The 18,622-nt window shown below is 46.0% G+C and overlaps 1 protein-coding gene across 7 annotated transcripts in view; it reads left to right on the forward strand.

The window, feature by feature from the left end:
• The first annotated feature begins 52 nt into the window (after window positions 1-52).
• The window catches only part of GRID2IP (Grid2 interacting protein), a 60,086-nt gene continuing 41,516 nt past the window's right edge, over window positions 53-18,622 (forward strand). For all 7 annotated transcript variants that reach the window (XM_040455826.1, XM_040455831.1, XM_040455832.1 and 4 more), the window contains exons 1-2: window positions 53-1,011; window positions 18,347-18,437. In XM_040455826.1, the coding sequence (XP_040311760.1) occupies window positions 866-1,011; window positions 18,347-18,437 (237 nt within the window). In that variant the 5' untranslated portion in view covers window positions 53-865. The remainder of the gene's footprint in view (window positions 1,012-18,346; window positions 18,438-18,622) is intronic.

Below are 18,622 nucleotides of genomic sequence, written 5' to 3' on the forward strand. Positions count from 1 at the left end.
CGCGACGCTCGCCGCCAGGCCGACTTCCGGCGGAAGTCCGTGCGGACGGCAGCTGGAGGCGGGGCCTGCCGCTCGCGAAAGAGCTGTCCCGGGTGTCCCTAGCTGCGCACTTGGGCTCCTCCAGAAGGTGGTCGTGTCTTGGGGCCGGAAGGTCGAACTTTGGGACGCTGTTGCCAGAAATCTTCCTAAACGACGGTCCTAAGGTAGCGCGGGCGAGAACGCCGGTGCTGTGAAGCGGCCCGAGCCGCCTGGCGGCTTCGGTAGAACCAAGCCAAGCAGGGGCTCCGGCTGGCCCGTGGCAGGCACCCTTAGGGGCTCCTGCACTGAGTCTTCGTGAAGGGCAGGATTTGCTTTTTTGCTTTCTGCCAGCCACGCCGTTGGGCTCTGTCCGAACCGTTCCAGTGTCTTTGCGCCTGCTGTCTCAGAACAGCTCTGAACATGCTGCCCCTGGGAACAATGACAATTGCTTGACTCCAAACCTGGAGGATAAGAACTAAGGCTGTTTAATGACAGTTGAACCTGGGGTGAGAAGAGCTGCTTCCAAACATAGCATGGAGAAGTCTCCCGTGGAGCGTTCCTTTGCTCCGAACGCCTCTGAATCCGTTGGGACCAGTCTATTCTTGATGCCTCTGAAAAATCAGTCAGGCCTGTCTTCCCTTTGAAGGGAAATGTCTGATCTCCAAACACTGGCTTTAAAGCTCTTCTCTTTTTCTGTCTTTGCTACCTACCCCAGCTTCTTGATTCCTTTTCTTCTTCCTTTTTAAAAAACTTACAAGCTGGGCACCTTCTGGTACATGATGTGCAAGGCCATCATGAACTTGTGGACACAGTATTGAAAAACAAATTCCCCAAATCAGAAGATGTGATGCCTCCCCCCCCACCCCCCCACCCCCCGCCTCGGGGGCGTGGGGACTGTAAGTTATGGATGGAAAGTCATCACTTATCCAGAGTGGGCTGGATTGCATCAGTGTCTCCAGCTGACTCACCTTGCTGCTTAATTCTGAGCTTGTGGTTAAGTATTTTGAGTTAATTTTTCTTTTTTTTTGCTTATAAATGCAAGTTTACTTTTATCCCCATTGATTTTTCTCCAGATGACACTTAACTTTTAATCTTGGTTTGATCACCTTTGTATTTTGCGTTGTCTTTAATTTAAAAAAATTTTTCACAATTAATACTGTGTTCTTGTAAAAGAAACTATACAAAACAAAACCCTTCCTTGAACATCACCCCGAAATCCCAATCCCTTGAAAAAATTAACCACTTATTTAGTATATCCTCCCCAAATTCTTTTGTACATTTATTCATAGGGGTACCTGGGTACAGCCAATTGACCTGGCTCAGTCCAAAGACTCTTGGTAGCTCATGTCTTGATCTCAGGGTTGTGAGTTCAAGCCCCATGTTGGGCTCCATGCTGGGCATGAAGCCCACTTAAAAAATAATAATCTTATACATTTATTCATAAGTATTCAACAAATATATATTGAGCACCCAATATATGCCAGGCACTTTTCTAGGCACTGGGACTATAGCAATAAAACAGAAATGTTCCTGTATTTATAGTTTACATCCTAGTGTATATACACAAATATATAATTGGTTGTTGTTTACAGAAATGGCATCATACATAATGGTACTCTATCTTCCTTTTTGGGTTTTTTTTTTTTTTTCAGTCTTGGTGATCTTTCCACATAAATATCTATTATATTGATTTACCTCATTATATGCATTTCATTACATAGCTGAGCTATAACTCGTTTTCCAGGGTCCCAAATTCCAGTGCCTACAGGGACTATGCAAGTAATAAGTAGAGTGACAAAGTAGAGCAAGTTTATTTTTTTCTAAGCAGAAATAGCTGTTTATGCAGACCAAAAGGATTGATAATTTGAATTACAGTGTTTCAAGAGTACTTGAAAATCTGGGTTTTTAGAACATAAATATGATTTTTTAAATAAATTAATAATTTATTTTTGAGAGAGAGAGAGCATGCATGCACAAGCAGGGTAAGGAGAGAGAGAGAGAGAGAGAGAGAGAGAGAGAGAGAAAGAAACACCGAATCCGAAGCAGGCTCCAGGCTCTGAGCTGTCAGCACAGGGCCCCATGCGGGGCTTGAACTCTCAAACTGAAATCGTGACCTGAGCTGAAGTCAGACACCTAATCAACTGAGCCACTCAGGTGCCCCCATAAATCTAATTTTTTTAGTGTTGGCAACTAACCTAGGCTTTTAAAACATACCTGCAGGACAAATTTAGCCCAAGGGCCACCAGTTTGCAATATACTGTTCTATTACTAAACATGGAGATTCATGTCAGTTTTTGCTATTACAAAACAACGCTACAGTGGAAATACCTGTGTGAGCTTCATTGCACACAACTAGGTGTGTTTTTCTAGGGCAGCTATGTGAAGTAGAATTTCTGGGCCAAAGAATATATAAGCATTTTAATTTTAATAGATGGCTGTTAAATTGCTTTTCCACCACAAATGTCTGAATCTGTCTCTCCAAACCCTTGCCAGCGTTTAATATATCAGTTCCTTTAGTATTTATCATTCTAATGGATAAAATGAAATTTTATTTATTTGCTCAACAAACATTTATAAAGTGATTCCTGGGTTCCAGTTACTGTTGTAAGCACTTAAAATTTTTTTAAATATCATTTAATGTTTATGGAACTCAATGAGATAATAATAATAATAATAATAATTATTATTATTATTAACCTATAGATGAAGAAACAGGCACAGAGAAGTTAAATTTCCTAGGGACATAGAGCTAGAAAGCATTAGAGATTCAAACTCAGACCTTTGGACTCAAGAGTCAGTATTCTCAATTACTGTGCTGTGCTATCTTGATCACCACTAGCCAGTTTCTAGTGATGAATGTCTTATGTGCTTATTGGCCAATTACGTTTCCTCTGTTGTGAGTTGTTTACAGTTATCCATTTTTTATTTGAGTTGTTTACCATTTTCCTGTTGCTTTGCAGTACTTATTTACATATATTATGTATTTGTTAAGGTACGGACAAGCTGCTTCTCTTGGTTTAGCCCCCTCTGCCCTCAAAAAGCAAACCCCAAAACAAGGATTTGGTAAAGGCAGCTTGTCTGTTTTTTTTAAGTTTATTTATTTATTTTGAGAGAGAGAGAGCACAAGCAAGGGAGGGGCAGAAAGAAGGAGAGAGAATCCCAAGCAAGCTCTGCACCATCAGCACACAGCCCAGTGCGGGGCTCGAACTCGTGAACCTGTGAGATCATGACCTGAGATCAAGAGTCAGACGATTAACCGACCACGCCCTCCAGGTGCCCCCAAGTAGCTTGTTTTTGGAGATAATCCCAGGAAACATGGCGAAGGATTGGGAAAGTGAGAGAAGACTGGAAAGCCAAGAAAGCAGATGTTGATGAGTACAGGTGGGGGCGCGGACCTCAGTCCCACCGGGGACCCTCTGAGAGGCTCCAAAGAATATGCCTCCGAATCGTTCCACTGAGGGACAGCGCAGCAGCGGTATTCACCCAGCCATTGCTGAGGCGGTACCTCCCTAGTCCTTCTGGCCTGCCCACACAGAACCCAGCCCAGCCCCAAGGAGAGAACCCCCTGAAGCAGAGACTCCATCAGCATGTACAGGAACCATTGCAGGTGACCTCTCCAGTGGGCTGCGGGGATATAGGCAGGACACCTACAATGTCTGCTTTGCCGTTAGGACCGAGAGATCCCCAAACACAATGGCTGCAATAGGAAAGAAGTCTATTTCTTTCACACACTATTGTCCTGAGGAAGGTGGTCCACAGCAGTCGGCAGTTCTGTCCCAGGAGATCCACAAGATCACACAAAGACCCGGATTCTTCCTATCTTGTTCTCCACCACCAGGCAAAAATTCCCAAACTTTCTCTGTACAGGGCACCCTTAAGTGCCTTAGAGATTCTTTCACAGAGCTCCTAAGCCCAAAGAAATATCTAACAATCTCCACTCTTAAATAATGAGCTCCAAACAACTTCATAAATATTTATGTCCTAACAACTTAGTGTCCATTGCGCAGTTTATCAAACTTTAAAATCAGATTGGGAACCACTGTTCTCGTTATTTGCTCCACATGGATATTCCAATAGCAATTGCTTCCTAAATCCATCTTCTCAAAGATGCAATATCAGGAACTTGGTGGCCTAATGTTGAAAATGTGAACTAGGGGCGCCTGGGTGGCACAGTCGGTTAAGCGTCCGACTTCAGCCAGGTCACGATCTCGCGGTCCGTGAGTTCGAGCCCCGCGTCAGGCTCTGGGCTGATGGCTCAGAGCCTGGAGCCTGTTTCCGATTCTGTGTCTCCCTCTCTCTCTGCCCCTCCCCCGTTCATGCTCTGTCTCTCTCTGTCCCAAAAATAAATAAATGTTGAAAAAAATTAAAAAAAAAATGTGAACTAGTTCAAGCTGTCATGTCATGCACGACACAGAAATAGCTTTGTTTCCTCAAAATGTTAAGATGCCCCACGGCACTCCTAGAAGCTTGTTCCGGCACCCCACGGCACTTTGTGCACAGTTTGGAGACACAGCACTAGGGTGGTGTCCTTACCCCCAGGTCACCACCTTCGAGCCCCTGAGAAAGGGAAAAGAAGGAAAGGAAAGGCCGTTTACCCTTAAGGATGGAACTTGTAGGGGGTGCCTGGGTGACTTGGTTGAGTGTCACAATGCCATAGTTCGTGAGTTCAATCCCCGTGTTGGGCTCTGCTTGGGATTCTCTCTCTCCCTCTGTCCTGCCCCTCCCCCCTTCTCTCTCAAAAGTAAATAAACAAACTTTAAAAATATTAAAAGCAAACAAAAAAGAATGGAACTTGTAAACTGCACTTAGCTCTTCCTGCTGAGATCCCATTGGCCAGAAGTTAGTCACATGGCCAAAGGGGAGCTGGGAAATGTATCTCTGGCTGTGCTGCCAGGTGTTCAGCTAGCACTTGATAGGTTATTACTAAAAGGAAGAAGTGGATATTCTCTATCGCATTCTGAATATTAACCCTTTATCTCTGACATAAACTCCAAATATTTTCTTCTATATATCACATATTTGTTCACTTGGTATTAACTTGGTTAATAGTGTTTTCGTCACACAGAGCTTTTAAATTCCAGAATACGTTTATCAGCCTTTCCTTTGTGACTTAAAAAAAAAAAAAAAATCTTATTTAGGGGCGCCTGGGTGACTCAGTCGGTTAAGCATCCAACTTCAGCTCAGGTCATGATCTCACAGTTTGTGGGTTTGAGCCCCACATTAGGCTCTGTGCTGACAGCTAGCTCAGAGCCTGGAGCCAGCTTAGGATTCTGTGTCTCCCTCTCTCTCTGCCCCTCCCCTGCTCGCGCTCTCTCTCTCTCTCTCTCTCTCTCAAAAATAAATAAAACATAAAAGAAATTTTAAATCTTATTTAAAAGGTATTTTTGGGGCACCTGGGTGGCTCAGTTGGTTAAGCATCCCACTTCAGCTCAGGTCATGATCTCACGGTTCCTGAGTGTGGGCTCCGTGCCGACAGCTCAGAGCCCGGAGCCTGCTTCAGATTCTGTGTCTCCCTCTCTCTCTCTGCCCCTCCCCCTCTCGCAATCTGTCTCTCTCAAAAGTAAATAAACATTAAAAACAATTTTTAAAGTATTCTTTACTCCAAAATTACACACACACATGCGCGCGCGCGCACACACACACACACACACACACAAATACACACACAAATATATTCTCCAGTATTTTCTTCTAGTTGATTCATACTTTGATCTGTAATTCATCTGGAATTTCTTCCTGTGATGGCTGAGATAATTTCAGAAGGGAAGGAAGACACTTAAAGTGTGTAGCCAAGGAACTAGGTATTTATCAAATTCTCAGCTGCCTTCCAATTCACATCTGTGCTTTTCATGACACTCTTCTGCACAGACATTATACAATAGACACTGAGATTCCCTACTCCCCAGGTAAGCCACACACCTCCCTATGTGCTCTTTGGGTCGGATTGAACTATCTCAGCTCAGGGGGTGGGGGACTTCATTGGTATCAGTCAGTCAAGGCAATCCTATACTCCTTATCACAGTAATTTTTCAAAACAAAAGCCAGCCTCTGGAATACCAGAGACCCAATCATAATGAAGCTAGGATCCCCGTGCCATGGTGCCTCTTCTCCCCAAGATTGAATAAAGATATTAAAGAAGAAGCCTGTAGCTTCACTTCCTTTATCTTGGGACTATGAAGAAAGTCCAAGAAAGAAGTCTACACACTGGGGAGGGCAGACCTGAGAGAGGCACAGAGGAATGAAGTCTGAGCCCTGAGCAAACCGTGCCTGAAGCTTACACCACCTCTGGACTTCCCTGTTAGATGAGCCAAAAGTCCCCTTTATTTTTTAAAACCATGTGGAATTACCTCTTCTGTAACTTGCAACTTAAAACCTCCAAATCTTGAGAGAAACACGTAGTCACTGAGCTCTTTTTTCCCCACCTCGTATTTTTCTTTTTAAACTCATTTTACACTTTATTTTTTTTTTCAACGTTTATTTATTTTTGGGACAGAGAGAGACAGAGCATGAACGGGCGAGGGGCAGAGAGAGAGGGAGACACAGAATCGGAAACAGGCTCCAGGCTCTGAGCCATCAGCCCAGAGCCCGACGCGGGGCTCGAACTCACGGACCGCGAGATCGTGACCTGGCTGAAGTCGGACGCTTAACCGACTGCACCACCCAGGCGCCCCTCATTTTACACTTTATAGAAATACATACATAACAACATAGAAAAAGGCTATATTTTACTGTCTTAACTGCTTGTGTATTTCTTAACTTGTGTATTTCTATAAACATATAAAACATGAATTTTATATATTCATTTAAATGGTTTACATAGATACAATCATAGCATGCAGACAATTTTCGAATTTTGCTTCTTTTAGTTTATCATAGGTGTTATTCCTCTATCTAGACAGTTTTAATTATTAATCAGGGATGCAACATAATGACCTCAATATCATCTTATTATTAGATACTTGTATTATTTCCCACTTTTTAATTTTATAGTTTTGCAAGTAACCTATTCAGCACTTTTATTTTATTTTTTTCAGTTGAATTACTTTCCTGGGATAAATCTCTCAGTGGTTTGTCGGTTCCTGAAACTCATGCGTTTCCCACATTTTACTTTTTCCCCTCTGTTCTTCAAAACCTCCAAGCATGAACCTTGATGCTTGTGTTCTATAAATAGCACAGGAGAAAACACTATTTAAGCCTAAAATCAAAAACCGAATTCAAATGTGATAGGAAGGACTGTAGCACCTGTGAAACATACAGCAAAGAATTTCTCCTGGGAGCATTCCTAATCCCTCCTGTCAGCCCCTGAAACTAGACCTGTGGTATCAGTTTTTTTACCTGCTGCAAGATCGGTTGACAGGATCAACCACCGTTTATACCATGATCTCTTGTCCCCCAGGGAATGACTGAGGCAATACTTTGGAAACGGGATACAGGACTTCATAGCTACCCTCGCAACAGACAAATATAGCGCACGAGGCTCGTTTACAGTCAGTGATTTATTGGTCAGGAGGAATTTTACAATGGAGGAAAACAGGAAAAAATTTAAAAGGGACATAGCACAGATATTTTTGTTGGAAGGCAAGGATGGGTCTGTATCTGCTTCTTATTGTATCAGGGGCAGCGATTTTAATGCCTAGCTCATAACAGATGTTCAATAAAAATACATTGCATGAATGCAAGAAAAAAGATGACATCCACCCAGAGGAAATCGATATCCTGGATATCACTGAACCACAGAGTCCTCCGGCCGGTCCCTGGGGCCATGTCTTGTACATTAGCCAGCTTGGAACGCAATGTAGCTTATACTTTCGAATTTCCACTTGGCCTTTGCTACCTTGATTATGCCCCTTAGAGCAGCTGTGTTCGGCTACGACGTCCAACGGGACTGTCAGGGCAGAACCTCCATTTCCTGATCGCTTCTGAATCGGTCTTGACCTGGTACACTGCTCAGCTCTCCTTACCCAAATGTTCTGTTACTCTGGTCACCAACACTGCAGTTCACCATCAGCTGTGGTAGCCCTTGGAGAACGAGAGCGTAAGCACACTTGCATTATCTTTTGTTTATCTGAAATTCAAATTTAACTGGGCATCTTCTATTTTTATTGACTAAATCTTGGAGATCCTATCTCCAGCCACCATCGGGATGCCTCTCCATAGAGCTTCTAGTTTTCTACCTTGGTTGGGACCAAGAGGTAGTCTCACAGTTGGAATCTGGTTACCCCTTGGCTAGTAGTGCTGAGCAAAAGGAGCGTCCAGCCCTGGACATTGAATTGGGGCTGAGTCGGGGCGCCTGGGTGGCGCAGTCAGTTAATCGTCCGACTTCAGCCAGGTCACGATCTCGCGGTCCGTGAGTTCGAGCCCCGCGTCAGGCTCTGGGCTGATGGCTTGGAGCCTGGAGCCTGTTTCCGATTCTGTGTCTCCCTCTCTCTCTGCCCCTCCCCCGTTCATGCTCTGTCTCTCTCTGTCCCAAAAATAAATAAACGTTGAAAAAAAAAATTGAATTGGGGCTGAGTCGTCTCAGGACAATCACTGGGACATTTTCAGAAAAGAGAAGCTGTCTGACAACCTGGAGAAAAGAGGAGCAAGAAATTACAGGCGGGCTGGTGGAGGACGGTGCCTCCATATAAATTATACAGTTTGTGCTCTGCCTGTTTGATGTGTGTGTCACACAGAAAGAGGGTAGAGAAGGACAAGGGACAGTCTTGTGAATGCTCTCTCAGAGCTGGGAGGAAGAAATGAATGGCACTTCATGGCCATGAGACAGACAACCTGAAGGCATCCCGTGAAAAAACCCTGCTGCTTTGCTCCTTTTCCTGCTCTGTCCTTGCTAGGACCTGCACCCCCGCCCTCCACATGGCTTGTAACACCGACAATGTATGTCCTCCTTAAAAAGGTCAAGGAGATAATGATCTCTTTGGAGTCTCCCAGCACAGTAGAAAACACCTAAGGAGTGACGGGGCGAGGTGGCATCATGTATGTTTTCCAAGACCAGTAAGTCCAGATCCCTTGATACGAAGACCCCTGGCTCCAGGGTGTAAGTGACTTATGGAGGACACCTGAGCACTTGTCTTTGTTTTGACAGGTTCCTGGATGCCTGGGAGGACATGTATGCCAGACCACATCCTCCCTAAAAACCCCAGTCCCCAAATAAAGATGAGACTCACGCCCCTTTTCCTTTCCGAGTGTTCCAGACGCCCTGTCTGTATGTGCTCTCTCTACATCTTCAATAGACACTGCTCTCACTTCCTCCTGGCTCGCGTTTGATTTCTGCCCTGCACAAAGCCAAGGACCATCTTGGCTGGCCCTGCGGAACCCCTTCTGGATGCTCGGACCTCGCCTGCCTATATCAGTTAGTTCCTGAGTCATGATTTCCTTATTAACATTCTGGACACCCAAGCACATCGGGGCTGACTCTGGACTCTGTGAAGCACAGACATGAATGTCATCCCAGGAAGAAATTCAGAATGAGTGTGGGGTGGGAAGTCATGTAGGGGTTAAGAATGTGAGCTCAGGAATCAGGCTTCCTGAGTTCCGGTCCAGGATCCATCTCTCGTGGTTGTGTGGTTTTAGGCTGGTTACTTAATGTCTCTGAGTCTCAATTTCCTCCTCTATAAAGTAAGGATAAGAGAATCTACCTCAGAGGGTTGTTGGGAGGTTAAATGAGATAATGCAGGCATGTAAAACACATCCAACGAATTTGGGCCACTAGTCTCATGGTTACCAAACACGACCAATACAGAAGAACAAAAGTGGGAGGTGTTACCAGGGTTCTTTATGTTTCGAGTAATACCCCAACTCAAACTGGATTAAATAACAAAGGACACTTCATGGCCTCTGCCACCGTAAATGTTCAGAGGTGGGGCACGCTTCAGAGTTTGAATCAGCAGCTCAATGGCATCATCAAGGACAGAGGTTGTTTTTGTCCCTCACTCTGTCACCCGACAGCTTCCTTCCCCAAGCAGCTTTTCTCCCAGTGGTGGGATGGCTGCCAGCCACCCAGTGGAGCTTCATGCTTCTGCATTCACTTCCAAAGAGAGGCCAATGGGGAGGTTTGCCCTGGGATTCCAAGTAGGGGTGCTGAAATTCACTCTGACTTGAGTCATGGGCTCACCCCTGAACCAGTGACAGGGCCTGGAGAATGGAACGCATCACTTGGTGAGTTAAATGAGGGCCCCTGCCGAAACTTCAGGGGGGATCAATTTCTCCCAAAGGCGAGAGGAAGATTCCAGATGGAGAGCTGGTAATACTAGAAAGGGATGCTGGGTAGGCACTCAGTAAGTGGGTATCTAGTAAGTTCTTTGTGGAATGATAGAAATATGTCAGAAGTGTCCCCCCCAAGTTAGGTGAAGCCCAAGATGAATGAAATGTGCAACCATGAAAACATGGGCTGCTCGGGACACGGCAGGAGCGTGTGGTAGATGTCCTTCGTTTCCCAGACGCAAAGGCAAATCTATTAATAAAATTCCTTCCTGGCAGCTGTCTCCTGGTGTAGACTCAAGGAAATGTATATTCAAAGGAAGGGGGAGGAAATTTTAGCCACAAAGCCGCAGTCGCTAGTGCTGCAAGGTCACTTGGAACGGATGCAGTTCCTCAGGACGAGCACAAAGGTGTAAAGGGATATGGGGCAGAGGCTCTCCAACATCACGGCCGGAAGGAAAGGAGGAGCTGGCAAAGAAGGCCAAGAGAGGATGGGCAACCTAACTTGAGAATGAGGAGAGAGGGCCGTCACGGAAGGCAAATCAGGAAGTGCTCGCTAATCTCTCCAGGGAGGCCGGAACAGGGGAGGCGCATCGAGAGACCTGGAATGAGCATCCCATAGGCTCCATGAAATGTCCCTGGAGAACCCCTTATCCTGCCTTCAGCACTGACCGTGAACTAGCCCACCAGGTTCTGATGGCCCCCCTGGGCCAGTGAGCCACCGGGGCAACTCCTCTTCAGAGCCTGATACAGCTGGTGCCTCACTGACTAGGAGCTCCAGAATCAGCAGGATGGACCGCTTACAAAGCCTGCAGCCTGGGGCAGAGGGACCCCTGAGCCTGCAGTGTCAGAGCGGTTCGGAACACTAGTCCGAAGCAAGAGAACCAGAGGGAGAGGCGTCTGGGACACACCGTTCGTTGTCACACATACAGATAGGTGGTTTGTTACAGCAGCTGGTACTCCTCACCCTGATTATCTCACTCCGATGGTGCTCCCAAGAGTGGGGTGGGGCCCCAAGAGGGGAGCTTGTGCAGCTGATAGGAGTTCACACAGCTGCAAAGTCAACCGTCCTGAATGCCACCTTCTTTGTTTTCCCATAGCTGGACCTAGCTTGGCTCCCATGACCCAGGTTCCAACGGAGCAGCGAGTCTGCTCCTCCGAGCCTCCCTCTTGAGTCTCCCCTCCTTGCCCTCCTCTCAAGCTCTTATTTCTTTTGGGTGTGAAAGTGGCTCTTAGTTCCCCCTGAAAGCAGCCCCACTCTGTGGTTTATAGGGTAAACCGTAAGTTTTGCAATAATCTTTTTTCCTTTCCGTAATCCCCAACCTGACACCCCAAAAAAATTAGTTTGACTTTGAGACATCTGTCTTTTCAAAAGACATCTGTCTGCAGTCTACTTAGGGGGTTGAAAAACAGAAAGGTGGCTCTTTCAGGGTTCAGTCTCCCTCTGCCCACCCCCGCCTGCCCTTTCACAAGCCCCTTCCCCCACCAAATACCCTGATGACTGGGGGAAGAGCTATGGACACAAGGAATGAGAAGGCAACTTCTCAGTGCCCCAGACTCTCTTCTCCACCACATTTGTGTATATCCCCCTGTTTCATTCCAGGCAGGACTGGAGATGGTTTACATAGACACACAAAACAAGCTGCGATAACTTTAATGTGAGCAGAGGGGAGAGAAGACAAAAGGGAAATGGGCATAAGACAGATGAGGTGCTCCCGTGGGCTGATCTCATTTCTGTTGTGGAAGCAGGTGCTGGCAGAGGCTCCCACTGGCCCTTGGCTCACAGACCAGTTCCACATGCAACTTCAGGCCTATGACCTGTGACGAGGGCTGCACAGAGTCAGGCCCGCCTGGCCCCAGACACAGCAGCTACTTGTTCATCACTATTGTCTCGCTAACACTTCCAACAGAACACCAGTGGGATTTACTATCCCAAACGCTGCTCATCACAACACCTTCTTCTTCCAGGAGCACTCCCGACAAGCTCCCTCCTTAATTCACACCAGACCCGTGGGCAAGAAAGCCCCCAACTCTTGGCCCGTTTATCACTAAGCCAACTCTCCTCCTGTCTTGCTAGACGGAAATGGCTGTCACAACCATCGTCACTGACTGTGGAGACTGAGTCCCCACCCACCATCTTCTCCAGCATCCCAACAGTTGCAGGCTGGGTAGGAAAATCTGTGTCTTTAGCCGTGGTAGAGACAACACCAAGTGTTTGCCACACTGCTTCCTCTTCCCGGGCACAGGGGAAGACTACATCTTTCAGGCTCCTTGGAAGTTTGTTCTGGGTATTGAAAAAGTGGACAGAAGAAATGTAGGTCGCTTCTAGACTGGGCCTCTAAAACATTCTCGTGCAATCCTCTGGCTATCTCTTCCCCTTCTGCAGTGACCTCTGGAGAAGCAAACACACATTTATATGTCTGTACAAGATGGGAGGCTCAAGAACCCAGAGGACATTCTGCCCCTAACCCAGGAGAGCCATCCAACCCATGCTGGACTGTGATGTAGGTGATACATGAAATTTCATTATGTTAAGCCACGGAGATTGGAGATTGTTTTTTATAGCAGCTATAATTACTCATCTTGACCAGTACACTATCCAAGTTGCCGATGAAAGCCATAGCATGGCCCCATGGCAACCATCAAAATGTCCTCAAAATTCCATTATGCCATTGGTCAACTTCAGCCCTCATGTCATGGGTATGGACAATCATGTGGACCAACCCCTCGATCCCCCCAGCAGGCAGTCACCTACTCCCCTGCCTTTGTCACCTGAGGTCTCAAGGACACCGTGAAGATATACTCAGAGGCTTTGGGTAGCAGTACATGACAAGACTGTAAGATATCAATTTCCAGTTTGGACTCGGTCTGCTCTGTCCAGAGTCGCTGGACGTGTCAGGTAGACTTGGCACGGAGAAAGGACACCAGCCAATTTTAATCTTAGGTCTGGGTTTTCCCAATCAATCCCTTTCTGCCCACCCTTGCTCTCCTTGGCCAAGGCCACATACCCAGCTCTCGACCCATAGAGAGTCTTTGCGCCATAGTCTGATAAAACTTCATTGTGACAGTGCATTCGTTTGCTAGCACTGCCATAGTAAAATACCACGGACTGGGAGGCTTAAACGATAGAGATTTATTTTCTCTCAGTTCTGGAGGCTAGAAGTCTGAGATCAAGGTGTCGGCCGAGTTGGTTTCTCCTGAAGCTGGTAGATGACCACCTTCTCACGTAGTCTTTCCTGAGTCAGTGCACATCCCTGGTGTCTCTGTGGCCACATTCCCTCTTCCCATAGGGAGAGCAGTCATGTTGGATTAAGCCCCACCCTAACAGTCTTATCTTAACTCGATCACCTCTTGAAAGGCCTTATCTGCAGAAACAGTCACATTCTGAGGTTCTGGAAGTTAGGAATTCAACATATGGACTTGAAGGGACAAATTCAGCCCATACCGATCAGTATCCATATTTCTGTGGATTATTTCTGTGGATTATTTAAGGGGGGGGGAGCCTGTTCTCATGGAGGAGTCAGATCAGCTACAACATAGACTTAACAGGGCACCAGGGTTGGGCTGCATGTTTTCTAGAATTTTCTAGAAGAAAAAAATTAGGAGAAAATACATACCGCCTTGGGTTTGGTGATGAGTTTCTAGATACAACACCAAAAGCATAATCCCCCCACTCAAATTTAATAAACTGGACTTTATCAAATTTAAAAACTTTGCTCTGTGAATAGCACTGCTAAGAGAATGAAGATACAGGTTACCTACTGGGAGAAAATATTTGTCAATCACACATCAGGTAAAGGGCTTGGACCCAAAACACATACATAAAAAAAAAAACTCTTGGGACACCTAGGTGGCTCAGTCGGTTAAGCGTCAGCTTCGGCTCAGGTCATGATCTCACAGTCTGTGAGTTCGAGCCCCACATCAGGCTCTGTGCTGACAGCTCAAAGCCTGGAGCCTGCTTTGGATTCTGTGTCCCCCTCTCTCTCTGCCCCTCCCTCACTCACGCTCTGTCTCTCTTTCTCAAAAACAAACATTAAAAAAATTTTTTTAATTCTTAAAACTCAATAATTACTGTGTGGCTCAGTCAGTTAAGCCTCTGACTCTTGATTTTGGTTCAGGTCATGCTCTCATGGTTCATGGGTTTGGAGCCCTCCATCAGGCTCTGCACTGACAGCACAAAGCCTGCTTGGGCTTTTCTCTCTCCTCTCTCTCTCCCCTTCCTCCTGTTTGTGCCCTCTCTCTCTCTCTGTCTCTCAAAATAAATAAATAAACAAAAAGAAAGACACAACAATTATGAACAAAAATTTTAATGGACAAGATATCTGAACAGATACCTCACCAAAGAAGATCAACAAATGGCAAATAAGCATATGAAAAGATGCTCAACATCATTTAACTAGGGAAAAAACCAAAACATCAGTGAGATACCACTACATACCCATTAGGACTAAAACCCAAAATAATCTTTACAACACCAATTGCCTGCAAGGATGTGAAGCAACAGAAGTCTCATTCTTTGCTGGCAGGATGCAAATGGTGCAACCACTTTGGAGACAGTTTGAGAATTCTAACTTTTGTCTTAGCGTAATGATGCAACACTCGTGCCATGCATTCACCCAACTGATTGGAAGGTAGTTCTGTCTGCCCTAAAACATATGTTTTATCTCTTTCAAATCCGTGATTTATTCATAATTACCAAAAACAAGATGTCCTTTTTTAAAAAATATAATTTATCGTCAAGCTAGCTAACATACATTGTATACAGTGTGCTCTTGGCTTCGGGAGTAGATCCCCATGATTCATCGCTTACATACAACACCCAGTGCTCATCCCAACAAGCGGCCTCCTCAATGCCCATCGCCCATTTACCCTTCTCCCCCACCCCAATCAACCCTCAGTTTGTTCTCTGTATTTAAGAATCTCTTGTGGTTTGACTCCCTCTCAGTTTGTAACTATTCTTTTTTCTTCCCCCCAAGACGTCCTTTATTTTTTATTTTTATTTTTTTACGTTTATTTATTTTTTGAGAGACGTAGAGGGACAGAGCACAAGTTGGGGAGGGGCAGAGAGAGAAGGGGACATAGAATCCGAAGCAGGCTCCAGGCTCCGAGCCGTCAGCACAGAGCCCGACGCGGGGCTCCAACTCACAAACCGTGAGATCACGACCTGAGCCGAAGTTGGACGCCCAACCGACTGAGCCACCCAGGTGCCCCTAAGATGTCCTTTAATAGGTAAATAGATGAAGAAATTGTGGTATATCCATACAATGGGATGACACACACACAAAAAAGGAATGGGCCATCAAGACACAAAAACATGGATGAATATTGCTAAGTAAAAAAAAGCCAGTCTGCAAGTCTAAATGTGTTATAATTCCATTTATGTGACAATCTGGAAAAGGCAAAACTATAGAGATAGTAACTGGGGGACTGGGGAAGCAGAGAGGTTCAGTAGATGAGGCACAGGAGATATTCTAGGGCAGTGATACTGTAACGATGGACACATGCCACCACGCACTTGTCAAAATCCATGACTAGTTATAGCACAAAGATGGACCCTCCATGTATGCGATTGTTAAAAATGTCTTAGGAGGGGAGCCTGGGTGGCTCAGTCCGTTAAGCATCCGACTTCGGCTCAGGTCATGATCTCACGATTCATGAATTCAAGCCCCGTGTAGAGCTCTGTACTAACAGTATGGAGCCTGCGTGTGATTTTCTCTCTCTGTCTCTGTCTCTGTCTCTGTCTCTCTCTGCCCCTACCCTGCTCATGCTCCTTCTCTCAAAATAAATACATAAACTTTGTTTTATGTTTATTTATTTTTGAGAGAGAGACAGACAGACAGAGCGTGAGTGGGGGAGGAGCAGAGAGAAAGGGAGACAGAATTCCAAAGCTGGCTTCAGGCTCTGAGCTGTCAGTACAGGGCCTGACCCAGAGCCCAGACTCACAAACTGTGAGATCATGACCTGAGCCGAAGTGGACGCTTAACCGACTGAGCCACCCAGGCGCCCCAATAAATAAACTTCTAAAAAATTAAAAAACAAACAAACAAATCATAGTACTAGATTATAACCCAAAGTGTAAACCATCCATGAGTCTGTACTGATATAAATGATTGAATAAATAGCAGAGAAGAGACATATCTCCCATGCAGAAGGATCCCAAATGACATATGTAGAGCATAACTCTCCCTCCTTAAGTATGGACTTCACACAGTGACTTCCTTCCAATGAGGACAGTATGAAGGGGTGGGGGGCAGAGTACTTTACAGTGGGGAAACTGACAGGACTTCAGGCAGGTGATGAAGTTTGAAAGCATGTAAATCAGGGTGATAGCATGTACCACTCATACGGTGTGACAAGAATGTCACTTTGCCTCTGTGGTCTTCCTCCCCAAAACTATAACCAGTCTAACTATGAGAAAAATATCAGGCACGCCCAATGGAGAACATTCTACGAAATGCTAACCAATACTCCTCAATTGAGGGGCGCCTGGGTGGCTCAGTCGGTTAAGCATCCGACTTCAGCTCAGGTCATAATCCCGTGGTTCATGAGTTCGAGCCCCACGTTGGACTCTGTGCCGACAGCACAGAGTCTGCTCGGGATTCTCTCTCTCCCTCTCTTTCTCTGCCCCTCCCCTTGCACTCTTTCTCTCAAAAATAAATAAATAAGCATTAAAAAAAAGAAAAAAAGAGAGAGAAAGAGAGAAGGGGAGGAGAGAGGGAAGAATAAGAGTGGACAGAGAAAGGACATTAGGTAAAAACTACGAAACTCTGAGTTAAGTAATAATAATGGATCAGTATTAGTTCATTAATGGTAAGGAGGTGCCATAGTAATGTAAGATGTCAGCAATCAGGGACATTGGATGTAGAGTATATGAAACTCTGTACCGTCTTTGAAATCTTTCTGTGCACCTACAACTACTCTAAAAGAAAAGTTTACTTTGAAGCTCCTGGGTGGCTCAGTCAGTTGAGTGTCCGACTCCTGATTTCGGCTCATCATCTCACAGTTTCATCAGTTCAAAGCCCGCGATATCGATGCAGAAACTGCTTGAGGTTCTCCCCCCTCTCTGCCCCTCCCCCACTCGCACTCTCTATGTCCCTCTCAAAATAAATAAACTTTTTAAAAAATTATAAAATAAAGGGCGCCTGGGTGGCTCAGTCAGTTAAATGTCTGACTTCGGCTCATTTTGGGGAACGTAACTGAATGGTCAGAAGGACATAATAATCGTGACTATAATAATAATCACAGAGTAATGCTTACCATGTGCCACACTGGGGGCCTTCCTTGAGATTCCCTTAAGATCACTTAGGGCGGCCATGGGAGGTAAATGTACTTCCTTCTGTTAGAGGGATGAGACCTCAGGGTAGGGTTTATTAATGTACTCACTCCTTTTACAAATACTAAGCACCCACTATGTGCCAAGCACTGTTCTAGGTGCCACAGGTACAGCAATGATCAAAACGGAAATCTCTGCTTTCCTGGGGCTTGCATTATAATGGGTGGGGACAGACATTAAACAACACAAACCAGGGGGTGCCTAGATGGCTCACTGGGTTGAGAGTCCAACTCTTGATTTCAGCTCAGGTCATGATCCCGGGATGGTGGACTCTAACCCCACATCAGGCTCTGTGCTGAGCAGCTTGGAGCCTGGAGCCTGCTTCAGATTCCGTGTCTTCCTCTCTCTCTTCCCCTTCCCTGGTCATGTTCTGTGTCTCTGTCTCTCAATAATAAATAAACGTTAAAAAAATTGTTTTAATAAAAAGAAAAAAAACAGATAAATCAGCGAGGTCCATGGCACAGTGCATGGTGAGAAGTGCTCTGGAGAAGCAGAAAGCAGGGAAGGGGAGAGAAGGGAAGGGCTCATGGAACAGGAGACAAACGAAGAGATTTGGGGGTGGGTACGTGCCGGCACGTGGAAGAAACAGTCTAGGCGGAGGGAAGAGCTAGTGCGAAGGCCCAGGGGTGGGAACATGCCTGGTCTGTGCAAGAAGTCAGAGAGGTGCAGGGGGCCTGGCTGGGCAGGGTCCTGCTGGCCATGGAGAAGACGTAAGCGATGGGCTGGGTTTGGAGCAGAGCAGTGGCAGGATCTGACTTTGGCTTTAACAGATCATTCTGGCTTGTATGTTGACTGCAGGGGGCCTCCAATGAGGAGGCTGAGGAACCAGTCTGGGAGAGGGATGACGGCAGCTTGGACCAGGATGGTGGCAGTGAGGTGGAGACAGCAGGTGGGTTCTGGTTCTAATTTGAAAGTAGGAGGTAGAGTCCATAGCCTGTGCTGGTGTTTGAGTTTGGCACGTAAAATAGAGGAATCAAGGACGCCAGTCCTCCTCAGCCGCACCCGCCCAAGTGTCTCCTGGAGTCCCTTTTTCCAAACCCGCGGACACCCCTCCCACCGCCGGGAAACCCACAA

The sequence above is a fragment of the Herpailurus yagouaroundi genome, unplaced genomic scaffold, assembly GCF_014898765.1.
Source record: "Herpailurus yagouaroundi ecotype Mexico unplaced genomic scaffold, PumYag 216, whole genome shotgun sequence".
In the NCBI taxonomy this organism is placed as follows: domain Eukaryota; kingdom Metazoa; phylum Chordata; class Mammalia; order Carnivora; family Felidae; genus Herpailurus; species Herpailurus yagouaroundi.